General features: G+C 45.0%; 1 protein-coding gene across 1 annotated transcript in view; it reads left to right on the top strand.

Annotated features, from left to right (window-relative positions):
• The window catches only part of NOP14 (NOP14 nucleolar protein), a 98,192-nt gene that overhangs the window by 40,635 nt on the left and 37,523 nt on the right, over positions 1-20,034 (top strand). Inside the window, exons 8-10 of the mRNA XM_063135864.1 lie at positions 2,805-3,078; positions 18,695-18,825; positions 18,948-19,033. Coding sequence (XP_062991934.1) covers positions 2,805-3,078; positions 18,695-18,825; positions 18,948-19,033 — 491 coding nt within the window. The remainder of the gene's footprint in view (positions 1-2,804; positions 3,079-18,694; positions 18,826-18,947; positions 19,034-20,034) is intronic.

Here is a 20,034-nt window from a genome sequence, read left to right as displayed (position 1 = left end):
AAAAGCAAATGCTTTTTTGGGGCTGCATTAATGGAAGTATAGCTTTCAAATCAGACAAGGTACCGGTTCCTCTCTATTTAGGCCTCATGTTGAGTATTGCGTCCAGTTTTTGGAACCACACTTCAAGAAGGATGCAGACAAGCTGAAGGGGGTTTAGAGGAGGCCAATGAGACATTGTGGAGCAGCTTTATTATTGTATTACTATTTTATTCTTTTTTATATATATATAAAAGATTGTTTTTGTTATAAGTTTATTGTTTCATTATTTCTTTATTTCTTTAACTTTGTAGCCACTCATTGTTTAACTTCTGGTTAAGGTGAGCACCTGTTGTTCATACGTTTCAAGTTACAGGAAGCCAGATTCCGGCTGGACATCAGAAAAAACTTCCTGACTTTTAGAGCGGTAAGACAGTGGAACTTGTTACCTAGGGAGGTCATGGGTTCTCCCACACTAAGAGGCCAAGAAGCCATCTTTCAGGTGTGCTTTAAGGTGGATTCCTGCATTGAGCAGGGGGTTGGACCCGATGGCCTCATAGGAGCCTTTCAACTATACTATTCTATGCTTCCAGCTTTTTTTTGCATCTCCTTCGACATCACTCGTGTCTACGATGCATACTCTGGATGTTCAGTGTGTGTTGGCCTTTTATAAGGCAAGGGCAGAACCTTTTCGTTGTTCCTCCTGCTTGTTCACATGCTATGGGGGCAAGATGGATACTGTCTGTCTCTTCCCAGAGACATGCCACTTCATTGTCAAGACTATCAAACTGGCCTATGATTTTTTGGGCTTGCAACTGCCTGACCAGGTCAAGGCTTACTCCACTAGAGCAGTAGCCACATTGGTGATGTTCGGTAAAGGAGTTTCGCTCCCAGTATTCTACAGAGCAGCAGCATGGGTCACCCCATCCACAATCATGAGGCACTATCGCCTTGATGTTTGGACATGGAGGACTGTTAGAAGTTATTCACTGAGACACCTACTCACCTCCATGATAAGTTAGCTTGTTAACCACCCGTGTGTGTGATGCACAGATACCACAAAGAAGAAAGTCAGGTTGCTTACCTGTAACTAGTTCTTTGAGTGGTCATCTGTGTATTCACACAATCCAACTCACCATTCCCACTCATTGTCAGTCTTCTTTACTGTCAATAACTATTCTCTCAGTACTGGGAGGCCACGGTGGCGGCCTCCTTAAAATTGAGAGACTGGGCAGAAACCCGGTGGAGCATGCACAGTGGGATGGTGCAGGAAGGTTTCCTGCCAAATCTCCTCAGCTATAGAAGTTCCCCAGGTTGAGCTCCACACAGGCACAGAGCCTATGTGCGTGAATGCACAGATGACCATTCGAAGAACTGCAATTACAGGTAAGCAATAGTGTTTACAAGTTATAGTTGGAAGTGGAAGAATCTATTTACGAAACAGCTTTTCAGGCAGTCCTGTTCACTTTTCATAAGTGGGGTCAGAGGAAGGGGCAAAAAGTAGGGCTGTGCTCCGCTCCGTTTCAGATCCCCGAATCCGAGGCGGAGTGGGCCGATCCGCACCTCTGAAGCCCAGCTCCGAACAGATCGGGGGAGGTGTGGAGCGGTTCGGACCGTTCTAAAGCTCCAGATGCAGGTAAGTTGGGAGGGGGGCCTTACCTGGTGGCGGCGCAGTCCATGCGGTGATGGTGGCAGAGTCAGGTAAGAGGGGATGGGGCTTACCTGCGTCCATCACGGTCCAGGCGGCGGTTTCAACTGAGGCCCAGGCCTCAAGGTGGAAGCAGGCCACAGCTGCAGTTGAGCCCTGGGTTGCAGTTGAAGCTGCCGCCCGGACCGCTACGGATGCAGGTAAGTGGGGGGGAGGAGGGCTTACCTGGCTCTGCCCCTCCCCCCACATACCTGGCTCCGCCACCACGGTCTGTGCGGCAGCAGACTGCGAAGCCAGGTAAGGGGGGAGGGGGCATATTTGGCCCCCATTCCCCCCCCCACTTACCTGCCTCTGCCATTCGCCAAATGGGGGCCAAATCTTGATCCGGCCCTCCAGATCTCGCTCTGGTTCCAGAGCAGATCGGGGGAGGGTTAGATTGACCCGAAGAGGTTTGGGGGATGCACAGCCCTAGCAAAATGGCCTCAAAGACCTGTGTAACTATATTACAGAAAACTACAAGGCACTATACGGCCAGGTAGGCAACCTGTGACCCTCCAGATGTATTAACCTGCTACTTACATCATCCCTCATCATTGGCTCTGCTGGCTTGAGCTGACAAAAGTTGTAGTCCATACCATCTGGAGGGCCATAAGGGATTGGTTACCTTGTTGACTAGCAAATCTGCAGACTCTTGCCACACTTCTACAGGACATTATAAAATCAGTACCTTTGCCTTCACTGAAGCCATGTTTCTTCTGAAAGCTGACAATTAGTTTAGATATTCTCTTCCCCATCTGAGGTAGTGGGGCACTGCTTTGCTAAGCACCAATATCTAGGCTGCTAGATGACAACAAGTATAGAGAATAGAAAAGTTGCTTAACTGAATTCTTCCACTGGTTCTGATCCTGTCCTTGCTCTTGACATCATTGTATTGTTCATTGTACATATATTAGGGGGTTCTTTTTAGCTACATGAATAACAAATGGTTGTAGGGAGAAAGTAAGTGGGAGGTTCCTTCTAGTTCAGCCCCTAGCCAGTTTTTTACTGCCTTGTAGTAGCTCAAGTAGAGATCATCCCCAGAGTCTGTACCACTCTCTGGCAAAAAATAATAGATGAAAGCAAATTCTCCATAGTAGGGTTTAAGGATTCTCTGATAAATAATTAATGACCTATTAAATAGGATGGCAAACCGAATTTTGGGGGTGATCAAGATGAGAAGAAAAAAAGCGTAGCGAGAAAAGAAGATGACTGTGAGAAAGACGGAAGTGAAGAAGAATCTGATACTGAAGCTGATGCTATTGATCCTTACTGTGATTGTGAAACTGATGAGGGGAGCATGGAGGAAGCCAGTGCAAATCAAGAACAGAAGAAAAGGGAAATAAATAAATGGCCAACGAATGACCAAGAGGCTGTGAGACAAGCTGCCAGAGTGGAGTTGCCATATTTGTTAGCTGGTAAGGAAAAATCTTTATTCCAGTTGGATTACATGCATTCTGTGGAGAAGCACTGGGGTCATATTTGGTAAAGTATAGTATTATCTGGCTTTTATGAAAGGATGGAATCTAAAGAAGATAAGGTTCAGCTATTACTTCTCATTATTATACTAAAGGGGATGACTCACACAATAACATTTTTTAAAATGGCAAAGTATATATTATTTTACATGGAATTTTAGGTCAAAATGCAAACTTGTTTAAGAAATGAAAGGTCTCGTGTAACTACAAATTATGGCTGGACTTGGTAGCCAAATGTTAGTTTCTACTAGCCCAGCTATACAGTCTAATCCCACCATGATAGGGCACCAATACTACAAGCATCCAGCAACGCATACAAATATATTGTCTAATTAAGTTATGTAACTCAGTTTTTATGAAAGCTAAGTTTTTTATTTGTAATTTGAGTTTCATTTGAAAGCTTTTGACAGGTTTTTTCCCTTTCATATTTTTAAGACTGTATCCAACATACTCAAATATATTGCTATAGATATCTGTTATATAATCTCAAATATTAAACATTTACACTGCTGTTGTCTGGTATATCTACAAAATGTTGGGAAAGAGTGTCATTTGGCTAGCAAAATGCTTTTTTTAATTTTCTAAGGGCACAATCCTATCTATATAGTCACCGGCCTCCAAAATCAGCGGCTGTCAACTATCCTATGCAGGGTGGCTGGCACCTGAGCTCCATTATTTAGGGTCTTTAGAACTGGGTTTTGTTTCCTCTATGACAAATGGATTGGATCCAATCATTGGGCCAGTTCAACACATAATCGTGGGTTAATTAACCATTATCAACTTTGGTTGGTACACCATCTATGCCCATTCCTGGATAGGGATAGCCTTGCCACAGTCATTCATGCACTGGTAACCTCATGATTAGACTACCGTAACACACTCTATGTGGGGCTACCCATGTACGTGGTTCGGAAACTTGGATGAGAACGTGCAGGGAATGCTTATCAGATTTCAAGATAATACAAAATTGGGTGGGACAGCTAATACCTTGGAAGACAGAAACAAACTTTAAAGTGATCTTGATAGACTGGAGTGCTGGGCTGAAAACAACAGAATGAAATTTAATAGGGATAAATGTCAAGGTCATAGAAACATCACCTGGGTCTGAAGGCATTCTCATGCCAGTTTCTACATTTATTTATTTATTTAAGGATTTTTATGCCGCCATTCAGCCAAAAAAGGCTCTCATGGCGGCTTACAAAAGTATTTCTTGACAGTCCCTGCCCACAGGCTTACAATCTAAAAGACATGACACAAAAGGAAAGGGGATTGGGAGGGAGGAGGAGGGGGGGAAGGAAAGGGAGGAGGAGGAGGGGGGAAAGGAAAGGAAATTCAGGCACTACAATCTTAGTTGGAAAGTTCAGCAGTTACACCTGACAGCAAGAGGGAGGGGGCTCTCAGCTGGAGCTGGACCCAGGCACGGTGGAGAGGTGCCTGGCTGCTGCTTCCTCCCTCACTGGCAGCCTCTGCAGTGACAGTTGGTAGCAGGAGGGAGGGGGCTCTCAGCTGGAGCTGGACCCAGGCACGGTGGAGAGGTGCCTGGCTGCTGCTTCTTCCCTCACTGGTGGCCTCTGCAGAGACAGTTGGTAGCAGGAGGGAGGGGGCTCTCAGCTGGAGCTGGACCCAGGCACGGTGGAGAGGTGCCTGGCTGCTGCTTCCTCCCTCACTGGCGGCCTCTCATGTCCTACATTCTAATCGCTTAGAGTTCATCATCGTGGAAGGGAATGCCCACAGACCACTGCTAGGAAGCAAAGCAGTGAAATTTTAAAGTCACAGTTACAAACAATTCCAACAAGGAGAAAAGATAGAAGACAACAGAGGAAACCAATGTGGCTCCACAAAAAGCTTAGAGATGACCTGAAAACAAAAAGGGATACATATAGGAAGTGGAAGGAAGGCCAGGCTACAAAAGAAGAGTACAGACAAGTGGCGCAGAAGTGCCGAAATGGCGTCAGGAAGGCTAAAGCTGTGAATGAGCTGAGATTAGCGAGGGATGCTAAAAGCAATAAAAAGGCTTTCTTCAGATACGAGAGTAGTAAAAGACAGAGGAAAGAAATGGTGGTTCAACTGCTTAATGAGGATGGCAAATTGATAACAGACGACAAAGAAAAGGATGAAATGCTCAATTCCTACTTTGCCTCGGTCTTCTCCCAAAAGCGGGTCTATGACCCCCCTGGAAAAAGTGAAGCAGAAGTTGAGGGGGCAGGATTGCAGTTTGAGATTGATAAACAAATGGTCAAAGAATACCTCATTTCCTTGAATGAGTTTAAATCTCCAGGGCCCGATGAACTGCATCCAAGAGTAATGAAGGAACTAGCAGAAGAACTCTCAGAACCTTTGTTTGTTATCTTTGCAAAATCATGGAAGACGGGTGAGGTGCCGGACGACTGGAGGAGGGCTAACGTTGTCCCTATCTTCAAAAAGGGCAAAAAGGAGGAACCTGGGAACTACAGACCAGTCAGTCTGACATCCATCCCTGGGAAAATTCTGGAGCAGATTATAAAGAAGTCAATCTGTAAACACCTTGAAATCAATGCAGTGATTACTAGAAGCCAACATGGATTTGTCAGGAAGAAGTCCTGTCAGACTAGTTTGATCTCATTTTTTGATAGGATAACCTCCCTTGTAGACTGTGGGAATGCTGTGGATGTCATATATCTTGACTTCAGCAAAGCTTTTGACAAAGTACCACGTGACATTCTGATTAATAAACTAGCTAAAAGAGGGCTAGATGGAACAACTATTAGGTGGATTCACAGCTGGCTACAGAATCGGACTCAAAGAGTACTTATCAATGGAACCTTCTCAAACTGGGGAGAGGCAACGAGTGGGGTGCCGCAGGGCTCAGTCCTGGGCCCAGTGCTCTTCAACATTTTTATTAATGATTTGGACAAGGAGGTGCAGGGAACGCTGATCAAATTTGCAGATGACACCAAATTGGGTGGGATAGCTAATACCCTGGAAGACAGAAACAAACTTCAAAGTGATCTTGATAGGCTGGAGTGCTGGGCTGAAAACAACAGAATGAAATTTAATAGGGATAAATGCCAAGTTCTACATTTAGGGAATAGAAACCAAATGCACAGTTACAAGATGGGGGACACTTGGCTCAGCAATACTACAAATGAGAAAGATCTTGGAATTGTTGTAGATCACAAGTTGAATATGAGCCAACAGTGCGATATGGCTGCAAGAAAGGCAAATGCTATTTTGGGCTGCATTAATAGAAGTATAGCTTCCAAATCACGTGAGGTACTGGTTCCTCTCTATTCGGCCCTGGTTAGGCCTCATCTAGAGTATTGCATCCAGTTCTGGGCTCCACAATTCAAGAAGGATGCAGACAAGCTGGAGCGTGTTCAGAAGAGGGCAACCAGGATGATCAGGGGTCTAGAAACAAAGCCCTATGAAGAGAGACTGAAAGAACTGGGCATGTTTAGCCTGGAGAAGAGAAGATTGAGGGGAGACATGATAGCACTCTCAAATACTTAAAAGGTTTTCACACAGAGGAGGGCCAGGATCTCTTCTCGATCCTCCTGGAGTGCAGGACACGGAATAACGGGCTCAAGTTAAAGGAAGCCAGATTCCGGCTGGACATCAGGAAAAACTTCCTAACTGTTAGAGCAGTGCGACGGTGGAATCAGTTACCTAGGGAGGTTGTGGGCGCTCCCACACTAGAGGCATTCAAGAGGCAGCTGGACAAGCATCTGTCAGGGATGCTTTAGGGTGGATTCCTGCATTGAGCAGGGGGTTGGACTCGATGGCCTTGTAGGCCCCTTCCAACTCTGCTATTCTATGATTCTATGAAGCTATGCAATTGATTCACGTGCAACATAAGAACATCCTGAATGCTGTACAAGCTAGTGAGCAGAACCAGTCCAGGATTTGGACTATGGAGAAAATACTGAAAGATTTTGGGGATGTTTTTGAAAGGGAAGGACATTTGGCAGGGAAATTGAAACTTGAGGTAGATCCTTCAGTAGAACCAGTAAAGATCCCTAAAAGGAGAGTTCCTATGGCACTGGCAGAACCACTGAAGAAGGAACTAGCAAGCCTTCAAAACAAAGGCATAATTGCTCCAGTAGAGACTAGCACAGAATGGATCAGCAGCTTGGTCATTGTACGGAAACCCTCTGGAAAACTCCGTATTTGTATTGACCCTAAACCTTTAAATAAGGCATTAAAACGCAGTCATTATCCCCTGCCAACCATTGACGATGTTCTATGTGACCTATCACGAGCCAAGGTTTTTTCAGTGTTTGATGTGAAAAATGGATTTTGGCACATAGAACTGGATAAGGAATCTAGCTACCTGACCACATTTGCAAACCCTTTTGGCAGATACTGCTGGTTACGAATGCCAATGGGCATCAGCCCTGCCCCAGAAGTGTTTCAACGCAGGTTGAATCAAGAGCTAGAGAACATCCCAGGCCTGAAGATAATCGCAGATGATATCCTAATTGTGGGAGAAGGAGATACGATAATAGAAGCAACAAGGGATCATGACAAAAAGTTGTGCCATTTTCTGGAGAGGTGCAGAGAGAGGAACATCAAATTGAAACATTAATTACATTCTCATGTCCTAGTCAGAACGGACAACACAAGCCCACAGAACGTGTCAAGGAGGTTCCAAATCCTGTTCCTTACAACTGAAGGCCCAGAGCATGCTATTATGGACTGAGCAGAACTTAGCCTTCATATCAGCCCAACACATCTTAGAATTATAGAATAGTAGAGTTGGAAGGGTCCTATAAGGCCATTGAGTCCAACCCCCTGCTCATTGCAGGAATCCACCTTAAAGCATACTTGAGAGATGTCTTTCCAGCTGCCTCTTGAATACCTCTAGTGTAGGAGAGACCACCACTTCCCTAGGTCATTGGTTTCATTGTCGTACTGCTGTACCAGGAAGTTTTTCCAGATGTCCAGCCAGGATCTGGCTTCCTGTAATTTTAGCCCATTATTCCGTGTCCTGCACTCCGGGAGGATCGAGAAGTGATCCTGGCTCTCCTCTGTGTGACAACCTTTCAAGTATTTGAAGAGTGCTATCATGTCTCCCCTTAGCCTTCTCAAGCCCAAACATGCCCAGTTCTTTCAGTCTCTCCTCATAGGGCTATGTTTCCAGACCCCTGATCATCCTGGTTGCCCTCCTCTGAACCCCCTTCAACTTGTCTGCATCCTTCTTGAAGTGTGGTGCCCAGAACTGGATTCAATACTCAAGATGAGACCTAACCGGTGGCGAATAGAGGGGAACCAGTACCTCGTGCGATTTGGAAGCTATACTTCCATTTATGCAGCCCAAAATAGCATTTGCTTTTTTTGCAGTCACATCATACTTTTGGCTCATATCCAGCTTGTGATCGACAACAATTCCAAGATCCTTCTCGCTTGTAATTTTGTTGAGTGAAGTATCCCCCATCTTGTAACTGTGCATTTGGTTTCTTTCTCCTAGGTGTAGAATTTGGCATTTATCTCTATTAAATTTCATTCTGTTGTTTTCAGCCCAGCACTCCATCCTATCAAGATCACTTTGAAGTTTGTTTCTGTCTTTCAGTGTCATTTTTGTGTAATTTGCAAATTTGCTAAGCGTTCCCTGTACCTTCTCGTCCAAATCATTAATAAAAATGTTGAAGAGTACTGGGCCCAGGACTGAACCCTGCGGTACCCCTCTAATTACCTCCCCTTAGTTTGGGAAGGTACCATTGATAAGCACTCTTTGAGACCGATTTTGTAGACAACTGTGGATCCCACTTTTAGCAACTTTAATCCGAATTCAATAGTTTGATGCCTTCAAGAGAATTCTGGATTAAAATGGGGGCTTTTATAGGCCAATGTGACTCAACTTGGCTTCTTGGTTTCATCTCTTATAATTTTGCCATCCTCATTGAGTAGTTGAACACACATTTCTTTCCTCTTGTCTTTTACTATGCACGTACCTGAAGAAAGTTTTTTTGTTGCTTTTAGCATCCCTTGCTAATCTCGGCTCATTCCCAACTTTAGCCTTCCTGATGCCATTCCTGAACTTCTTTCGTAGCTGTTTGTACCCTTCTTTTGTAGCCTGGCCTTCCTACCATTACCTATATGTGTCCTTTTTGTTTTAAGGTCATCTCTAAGCTTTTTGTGGAACCACATTGTTTTTTTCTTTGTCTTCTAACTTTTTCCTTGTTGGAATTGTTTGTAATTGTTTGTAACACCAGCCGACCAGCAACCAACAGCAATTTTTGCAAAAAAAAAATTTAATCAGCTTTTAAATAACTTTTAATATGTGCCTGGGGAGCTCTGGGGGATATGGGGATGCCTGCATAACTGTGGTCACAGGTAGGGGGAGGTATGATGCTGAGGGAGGAACAAGCCAGATGAGGAGAAGAGGGGATAGATTCCTTTCAGCTATCCCCTCTTCTAGTTCTTCCCCCAACCAGATGGTTCCTGGTGGCCTTATCAGTTTGCTCTCGGGTCTGGTGGTGCTGCTGTTGAATGCCAGGTCAGTCCAAAACAAAATCTCCCTCATCCATGATCTGATTGTAGGTGAGGGGGCTGACCTGGTATGTATCACTGGACCTGGGTGGGTGAACTGGGAGGGGTTGCTGTCACCCAGCTCTGCCGTCTTGGGTACTTGGTGCAGCACCAGCACAGACTCGAGGGCCGTGGAGAAGGGTTGCCATGGTCTATAGAAATACAATCTCCCTCTCTAGGCTTCCTGTTCATTCGAGTGCTGATCTTGAGTGTTTGTACTGTGTGTTGGGTACTCGAGACAGATTAGGGATTCTGCTGGTGTACCGTCCACGGGTTAGAGCTCACTATCGAGCCTACTCTGTGGTGGTGAGGGTGGCAAAGAGACAGTTCTTTTCCACCAGCATTGTATCTTCTCAGTGTCGTCCGGCGGAGTGCGGCTTGTTACACTCTGGGCCAGGGCGTGAGATAGTTGAACCCTCGGTAGCACGCTGTGATGAGTTTGCATGGCACTTTGAAGATAAAGTCAGTCAGATTCGCCATGAATTGGACACCACACTTAATGCAGCTCCACTAGTAGAGGCGTTCAGAGTGCCGTCCGGTTCAGTTTTATTGGATGAGTTTCAGTTATTGAGGCCCGAGGATGTGGACAAGGTGCTTCGCCAAGTCCGGTCGACCACCTGTGTGCTTGACCCTTGCCCTTCGTGGCTCATTACATCAAATGAGGGGATCGCTGGCTGGGTCCAGGAGGTTGTGAATGCCTCCTTGAGAGAGGGAGTGGTGCCGGCCTCTTTAAAAGAGGCGGCAATTAGACAACTCCTGAAGAAGCCTAATCTGGACCCGGAGGATGTTAACAACTACAGGCCGGTGGCTAATATCTCTTTCCTGGGCAAGGTGCTTGAGCGGGTGGTTGCAGGACAACTCCAGGCACTCTTGAATGCAACGGATTATCTAGATCCATTTCAATCGGGTTTCAGGCCTGGTTTTGGAACGGAAACTGCCTTGGTCGCCCTGTGGGATGACCTCTGTCGGGAGATAGATAGGGGGAGTGCGACCCTGTTGGTTCTCCTGGACCTCTCAGCGGCCTTTGATACCATCTACCATGGTATCCTTCTGGATAGGTTGTCTGAGTTGGGAGTGGGAGGTACTGCATTGCAGTGGTTCCGCTCTACTTGGATAGCCGATTCTAGAAGGTGGTGCTGGGGGATTATTGCTCTGTGCCGTGGCTCCTAAGCTATGGGGTTCCACAGGGCTCTATCTTATCCCCTATGCTGTTTAACATATACATGAAGCCGCTGGGGGAGGTTATCTGGTGATGTGGATTGAGGTGTCACCAATATGCAGATGATACCCAGCTCTACCTTTCCTTTTCATCAAACCCAGGTGAGGCAGTGACTGTTTTGAACCAGTGCCTGGGCACGGTAATGGACTGGATGAGGGCTAACAAACTGAGACTCAATCCAGACAAGACGGAGGTAGTGTTAGCGGGTGGTTCATCTGTCCGGCGAGGTGATGTTTGCCCTGTCCTGGACGGGGTTGCACTCTCCCTAAAGGAACGGGTCTGTAGTTTGGGGGTGCTCTTGGATCCAGAACTGTCACTTGAGGCACAGGTACCTCCCATATGTACTTGCCCAGACCTTAAGCTCATCTACAGGAGCCCTTCTCCGTGAGCCCCTGCCAAAGGAAGTGAGGCAGTTGGCTACTAGAAGGAGGGCTTTCTCCGCTGTGGCACCCCGGTTGTGGAATGAGCTCCCAAGAGAGGTCCGCCTGGCGCCTACACTGTTCTGCTTTCGTTGCCAGCTGAAGACCTTTTTATTCTCTCAGTATTTTAACACTTAATTTTAACTTAAATTTAAATTTTACTGTTCTAACTCTGTATTTTACTCTTATATCAACTTTGCTGCGTGGTTTTATCCTGGTTGTGCTTTTTATACTGGATTTTGTAATTGTGCTTTTAACCTGTTGGTTGTTTTATTGTGGTTTTAATTTTTGTGAACCGCCCAGAGAGCTTCGGCTATTGGACAGTATAAAAATGTAATAAATAAAAATAAATGTGCCTTTAAAAATTCCCTTTTTAGAAACTCCCACCCATCTTGGACTCCTTTTCTGATTAGGGTCACTTGATCAAGAACCCAAATATAAGATGGTCACTTTCCCCCAGAGTTCACTTTATCCACTAAGTCATCCTTATTGGTCAGAATCAAGTCAAGGATAGCTAGCCCTCTAGTTCCTTTCTCCACTTTCTGTAGGAGAAAATTTTCACCCACACGTGTTAGGAATTTCTTGAAGGGCCACTTTTGGCAGAATTTGTTTTCCAACAGATTTCGGGGTAATTGAAGTCCCCCATTACTACTACATCACATTTCCTTGAAACATTGGCAATTTGCTTATCAAAAGTTACATCCTCATCTTCTCCTTGATTGGGTGGTTGGTAGTAGACTCCGACTATCATGTTCCTTTTATTCCTTGCTGGATTTATTTTATTTCAGATGTTCTCGATGGGGCTACCAGGCTCATTCTCCTGTTTTTCTGTGGAGGGATAAATATTTTTAACATATAGTGCAACTCCGCCTCCCTTTGTATTTTTTTTCTGTTCTTTTTGAATAAGTTATACCCTTCAATTGCTATATCCAACCAAGTTTCAGTTATACCTACAAGTCATACTTGCCTTCATGTATTGAGAGTTCAAGTTCATACGATTTGTTTCCCATACTCTGGGCATCAAAGACCATGTGCTTTATAGTCTGGTTTCCTTCCTACATTATTGTGAAGAGTATTATTGGGCACGATTAGAGCTGTTCTCTCTGTTATAGTGCATAAGCTTTCATACTTCGTTGCCTTCAAGTTTACGCCTTCAGTTTAAAGTCCTCCTGATGAAGTTCTTCATACTGTCACGAAACGCATTCTTCCCAGGCCTTATGAAGTGCAACCCATCACTTGCCAGCAGTCCATCTTCTAAGAAGTGCAGCCCGTGGTCCCAAAATCTGAATCTCTCACATCAGCACCACCTTTGTAGTATTTTTCTTTCCCTTTCTATTCCTCTTCCAAGAACTGAAAGGATGGATGCAAAAACCATCTGGGCCCCAAAGTTCTTGAATTTCCTTCACAAAGCTTCCAAGTCTGACATGATTTCTTCATGGCTCTGTTTGGGAGTATCATTTGTTCTCACATGCATGAGAAGATAGGATTATGTGTCATTGGGCGTTATGAGCTTTGGCAACTCTTCGTCTCTAATCTGTCCTCCAGGGAGACAACATACCTGTTGAGTCCATGGGTTTTCATGACATACTTGGGTTTCAATCCCACACAGCAGGGAGTCTCCCACAATGACTTCTGTTCTTGTTGTAGGCGTTGGTATTGTTGCCTGACCTTGCCTTGACTGACCTGCCTCTTGTTCACTGTTGTGCGAGGTCTTAATTCTTCCTCTGCCAGCTGTCCTCCAGTCTCATCCTCCGGTACCATGGCTCTAGTGGTTCCACTGGTGCAGAGTGTCTTCTAGTTCTACTGCTCCTAACAGTCACCCTTGTCCAGAGAGTTTCCTCTTCTTTGGGTGTTCTCACCTCAGAATTCCCCATCCACTTAAGCTTCAACTTGCTGTTGCTCTTCCACCTCCTGTGCTTTGTTGTTGCAGTTAAAAACATAAGAAATGCCATGATGGATCAGACAGTGGGTCCATCTAGTCCAGCACTCTGTTCACACAGTGACCAATCACTAGCTCTCAGCCAGGGCCCAACAAAGCAGGACACAATGCAACAGCACCCTCCCACCCATGTTCCCCAACAACTGGTGCATATACGCTTACTCCCTCTAGAGGTAACACACAGCCATCAGGACTAGTAGCCATTGATAGCCTTCACCTCCAGGAATTTATCCAACCTCCTTTTAAAGCCGTCCAAATCGGTGGCCATCATTACATGTTGGGTAGCGAATTCCATAGTTTAACTATGTGTTGTGTGACGAAGTACTTCTTTTTATCTGTCCTAAAACTCCCACGTCAGTTTCAAAGGATGACCCTGGGTTCTAGTTTTATGGGAGAAGGATAAAAATGTCTCCCTGTCCACATTCTCCAAACCATGCATAATTTTGTACACCTCTATCATATCTCCCCTTAGCCTCCTTTTTTTCATGCTAAAGAATCCCAGCTGTTGTAACCTTCCCTCATAGCGAAGATGCTCTAGCCTCTTGATCATTTTAGTTGCCCTTTTCTGCACTTTTTCAGCAGTACAATATCCTTTTTTAGGTGTGGTGACCAGAATTGTACACAGTATTCCAAGTGTGGCCGCACCATAGATTTGAATAAAGACAATATGATATTCCTAATGAATATGCAGTGGAAGTGAAGAATAGATTTAAGGGACTAGAGTTAGTAGATAGGGTCCCGGAAGAACTATGGACAGAAGTTTGCAACATTGTCCAAGAGGTGGCAACAAAAAATGTCCCAAAGAAAAAGAAAACCAAGAAGGCAAGATGGCTGTCTGCTGAGACACTGGAAGTAGCCCAAGAAAGAAGGAAAGCAAAAGGCAACAGTGATAGGGGGAGATATGCCCAATTAAATGCAAAATTCCAGAGGTTATCCAGAAGAGATAAGGAATTATTTTTAAACAAGCAATGTGTGGAAGTGGAAGAAGACAATAGAAAAGGAAGGACAAGAGACCTCTTCCAGAAAATTAGAAACATCGGAGGTAAATTCCAGGCAAAAATGGGTATGATCAAAAACAAAGATGGGAAGGACCTAACAGAAACAGAAGAGATCAAGAAAAGGTGGCAAGAATATACGGAAGATCTGTATAGGAAGGATAATAATATCGGGGATAGCTCAGACGGTGTGGTCAGTGAGTTAGAGCCAGACATCCTGAAGAGTGAGGTTGAATGGGCCTTAAGAAGCATTGCTAATAACAAGGCAGCAGGAGACGACGGTATCCCAGCTGAACTGTTTAAAATATTGCAAGATGATGCTGTCAAGGTGATGCATGCCATATGCCAGCAAATTTGGAAAACACAAGAATGGCCATCAGACTGGAAAAAATCAATTTATATCCCCATACCAAAAAAGGGAAACACTAAAGAATGTTCAAACTATCGGACAGTGGCACTTATTTCACATGCCAGCAAGGTAATGCTCAAGATCCTGCAAGGTAGACTCCAGCAATTCATGGAGCGAGAATTGCTAGATGTACGAGCTGGGTTTAGAAAAGGCAGAGGAACCAGAGACCAAATTGCCAATATCCACTGGATAATGGAGAAAGCCAGGGAGTTCCAGAAAAACATCTATTTCTGTTTTATTGATTATTCTAAAGCCTTTGACTGTGTGGATCATAACAAACTGGCAAGTTCTTGGTGGTATGGGGATACCAAGTCATCTTGTCTGCCTCCTGAGGAATCTGTATAATGAACAAGTAGCAACGGTAAGAACAGACCACGGAACAACGGACTGGTTTAAGATTGGGAAAGGAGTACGGCAGGGTTGTATACTCTCACCTTACCTATTCAACTTGTACGCAGAACACATCATGCGACGTGCTGGGCTTGACGAATCCAAGGCTGGAGTTAAAATCGCAGGAAGAAACATTAACCATCTCAGATATGCAGATGACACCACTTTGATGGCTGAAAGCAAGGAAGAGCTGAGGAGCCTTATGACAAAGGTGAAAGAAGAAAGTGCAAAAGCTGGGTTGCAGTTAAACCTCCAAAAAACCAAGATTATGGCAACCAGCTTGATTGATAACTGGCAAATAGAGGGAGAAAACGTGGAGGCAGTGACAGACTTGTATTTCTGGGCGCAAAGATTACTGCAGACGCTGACTGCAGCCAGGAAATCAGAAAACGTTTACTTCTTGGGAGGAGAGCAATGACAAATCTTGATAAAATAGTTAAGAGCAGAGACACCACACTGACAACAAAGGTCTGCATAGTTAAAGCAATGGTATTCCCCGTAGTAACCTATGGCTGCGAGAGCTGGACCATAAGGAAAACTGAGCGAAGGAAGATAGATGCTTTTGAACTGTGGTGTTGGAGGAAAATTCTGAGAGTGCCTTGGACTGCAAGAAGATCAAACCAGTCCATACTCCAGGAAATAAAGCCAGACTGCTCACTTGAGGGAATGGTATTAAACGCAAAACTGAAGTACTTTGGCCTCATAATGAGAAGACAGGATACCCTGGAGAAGAGGCTAATGCTAGGGAAAGTGGAAGGCAAAAGGAAGAGGAGCCGACCAAGGGCAAGATGGATGGATGATATTCTGGAGGTGACGGACTTGACCTTGGGGGAGCTAGGGGTGGCGACGGCCGACAGAAAGCTCTGGCGTGGGCTGGTCCATGAAGTCACGAAGAGTCGGAAGCGACTGAACGAATAAACAACAAAATTTTATTCTCAATTCCTTTCCTAACAATGCCTAACATGGAGTTTGCCTTCTTTACAGCAGCCGCACACACTGAGTTGTCATTTTAATCAAGCTTTTCCACCGCAACCATAAGATCTCTTCCTTGTTTGGTCTCCTCCAACTCAGATCCCATCAGATTGTACTTGAAGTTGGGTCTTTTTGCCCCAACGTGCATCACATAACACTTGCTTACATTGAACCGCATCTGCCCTTTGGAGGCCCACTCTCCCAGCTCGGAGAGATCCCTTTGGGCTCCTCACAATCCCTTTTCATTTTAACAACAGGTTCACCCTTCTGTCTAAGAACTCTTTGCTTTCTTTTATTCCTTGGAGGGTGGACACTTGCCACTGAAGTACTCTCACTTTTTCTTCCAATAGTGCAACCAGCTTGCAATTGTTGCAGGTGTATGCCATGTTGATCTCAGGCAGGAACTCAAATATTGCACACACTTTTCAGGTTACTACTACTGGAGAATCCTTTCCATCCATAGTTTCTATTCCCTTTTTGTTTCGGCCTTCGTGATTGTATTGGAATAACCTGTGCTTTGTCCTGTTCTCCCTAAAGGTTAGCAGCAGAGTGCCCTACTATATGAGTATGTTACAGGAAAACAATTTTTTTTGTTAGGGACCTCCCCTGCTGCACTCCTCTGCCAAACTTCTGTTCGCTCTCTCTGGGAGCTTGCTTCCTTGTACCTTCTAGACCAGCTGGGGCAGCTTCCTCTGCTCTGCTCAGCTGTGAGTCAGGAAACAGAATGAAACTCCCCACCCACTCAGCTGGTGAGAGCAATCAGACCACACCCAGCTCTCAGGAGCACATGGCGAGCACACTCCGACTTTGAATAGGCAGTCTCCTGGATTTACTAGAGGCCTCTCTCCTCTTTGTCTTGGTCCCCTCTTCTACTACACTTTCCCTGCTAAACTGCTGTTTGCTCTTCCTATTTGCTCGTTCCTTTATGTAACGGTAGTAAAATTGCTGTTGCGCATGGGAATGGCAGGGTAGTTATTCTCACTGCCTTACCCATTCATAACTGCATGATAGTGATTTTACTCCCCTTTGAAATTGCACACTTACTGCCTTAGAAAGAGAGAGTAGCTAGCCTTGCTTTTATGAATGGGAAAGGCAGGCTAATTACTGTCCTGATTCTAAACCCTTCCGCCAAGATAAAAAGGTCTGTGGAATCTGTAGTGGTTTGCTCTGTTTGGCTTAGCAATTCCCCGGCCGGAGAAGGGGGGTCTGACTCAGTCAGCCCAGACACACGCCCCTTCACTGCCTCTTGTTAACCCTTTACAGTCTAGGTCTCAAGGAAACCACGCCACACTCCAGAAGTAGGGACCAAATGCTTTTATTCTTGACACTACACACTTTCACAAGGGTCTACACATTAAGGTTAACATTTAAGAGGTTTGGGGGAAGAACACGGACAAAGGAATGACACACATAGGACAGCAGGGACTAATACCTCACCTTTCCCTTTCACACACTCAAGCCTAATAGAATTCACACTCACTCCCCATTTAACCACCCCCACCTGCCGTAACTCCGGCAAGGTCCCTTGCCCAAAATTGTACCCAAACCTATTCTAAAACAAAACAAACACTTAACTCTGCGACTCAACCTCTTGTTGTTCACCCCGACTTGGCTTTACGCCACTTGAGCTAAACTCCTTCCCTCAGTGGCCGTGTGGAGCCTCCGCCATCCAGCCGGTCCAGCCTAACACCCACAGGAAAGAGACCGGACCCTTAGGTGCCTAAGCCTTTTATCTCTTTCTGGGACCCCCTTGTCACCAGACCCAACCTGACCAATAGAAACCCCATAACAACCCACACCTCTCCTAAAGGGAGGGGGGAATGCTCCCAGACATTGCACAGCTGCAACTTGTTACTCTTCCTGGTACCAGCCCGGGGAGGCGTTATCAGCCTTGGCATTTTGCTTGCTACTCCCTTTTCAGACACAAAGAAACCCCTCTCCTTGGGATGAAGCAAAAGATGTTCTCTTAAAGGAACCATGGGCTCAGCCCATGACACAATCTACCAAGCTCTATTCAGTAAATAGATATCTCTTCACACTTGAAGGGAGTGTGAATGCTAGGAGCTATCTTCTAAGCTTAATTAGACCAACAAAGCAAGGCAATTGCTTATCAACTAAATGAACAGTTTCCCACAGTGCTTGACAGGCTTTTACCAAAGCCCTCCTTCAGGGAGTATCTTCAGGTTGTAACCTTTGGTGAGTGGCTAATGCAGCAGACCTCTCTACTCTGCTTGCTTGACTGTGCAGCAGATTCTGGGATCTGTCAATTCCGATGTTCCTTCTCAGGGGCAGGGAGGATGATCCCTGAGTTTGGGCCTCCTGTCCAGTAAGCTCCTGGGAAAATTTCTCCTTGACTCTTGGGAGAATTTCCTCCCCCACTTTCTGTCTTGGCTCGTCTACTTCTTTACGCTCTGAGTCTTATTCAGGGTACACAACTTGACCCTGTTTGAGTTTACTTTGAAGTAAGTCCCACTGCATTCAAATATTTCTAAGTGAGGTAAGTTAGGCTGGGAGATTATGATTCATCTTAAGTATACAATGACTCACCCAAAGTGTAAATCCTATCTACTGCCCCACCCCAATTTGCTTTGCTACTTGTAACCTGTTAGTAAAACACAGGTTTTATTCTTTATCTTAGAATTGTTAATCCTTTTTCTTGAGCATATTATATGTAAGGCTTCTGTGTGTTTTGCATGTTTACAACAGCTCCAGAATCTTATGATCAACTTAAAGCTTTATTGTTGGAAAGAACAATAGAAGAGCAGCTGCTTGTGATAGAGAGGATTCGGAAATCAAATCATCCAAGCCTTGCAGTGGGGAACAAAGCGAAGTTAGAAGTATGTTTTTGAAATCATATATATTATTCAAAGGGCTGTTTGGGGGTGGACTTGACTGCAGGGAACTAAGTAATTTGCATTTAAGAGTTAATTTGCTATTTATCTTAAATTGTATTCCATAGAAACTGTTTGAATTACTTCTGGACTATGTTGGGGAGCTGGCACGTAAGGACCCACCAGAAATAAAAACAATTGACAAGTTGGTCCTGTGAGTATAGTAACATAATATCAACTTGAACAAATATAAAAAGAGATTAGACAAATCCATAGAAGATAAGGCTATCAATGGCTACTTATTGTGACGACTATGTATTATCTCGAGTTGGAGATTCCCTCAGAGGAGGGCAACGAGGATGATCAGGGGTCTGGAAACAAAGCCCTATGAAGAGAGACTTAAAGAACTGGGCATGTTTAGCCTGGAGAAGAAAAGATTGAGGGGAGACATGATAGCACTCTTCAAATACTTAAAAGGTTGTCACACAGAGGAGGGCCAGGATCTCTTCTCCATCCTCCCAGAGTGCAGGATACGGAATAAGAAGTTACAGGAAGCCAGATTCCAGCTGGACACAGGAAAACCTCCTGACTGTTAGAGCAGTACAACAATAGAAACAATTACCTAGGGAGGTTGTGGTCTCCCCCACACTAGAGGCATTCAAGAGGCAGCTGGACAACCATCTGTCAGGTATGCCTTAAGGTGGAGTCCTGCATTGAGCAGAGGGTTGGACTCGATGGCCTTAGAAGCCCCTTCCAACTCTACTATTCTATGATTCATTTGCAATAGGCATCTCGTTTGGCCACTGGAACCAGAATGCTTGGCTTCCTTTGGTCTGATCCTGCATGGCTCTTTGTGTGATGAGGTCTCTAAGGACATCATAGTGGCATTCCATTGTCCAGAGTGGCAGTTCCTCTACTGTGATGGAAAATGAGTTCTTATGGAAGGAGAATGTCGCTCTGGGGAAAAGGGCAGTAAGGGCCCCTTTCCTTCATTGAAGAACCAAGGATATGTCTTGGTGAGAGCCCCACACACTCTTTTGGGGTATGAGTCTCGTAGTAGTGGGCTGTTCTATCAGTAGAAATGCAGAGATGGGTTTGGGACAGGTATATAAACTGCATGGTGGCTTTGCTTGCCTGGTGTGACAGTTGCAATGTAACACTTGCTCTAGAAAGGCATTTCAATAATGCTGGAGAGAAATAAGCAATCATTCTGCT

This window comes from Elgaria multicarinata, chromosome 10 (assembly GCF_023053635.1).
Source record: "Elgaria multicarinata webbii isolate HBS135686 ecotype San Diego chromosome 10, rElgMul1.1.pri, whole genome shotgun sequence".
NCBI classification, from domain to species: domain Eukaryota; kingdom Metazoa; phylum Chordata; class Lepidosauria; order Squamata; family Anguidae; genus Elgaria; species Elgaria multicarinata.
This window is presented reverse-complemented; position numbering and strand designations above follow the sequence as displayed.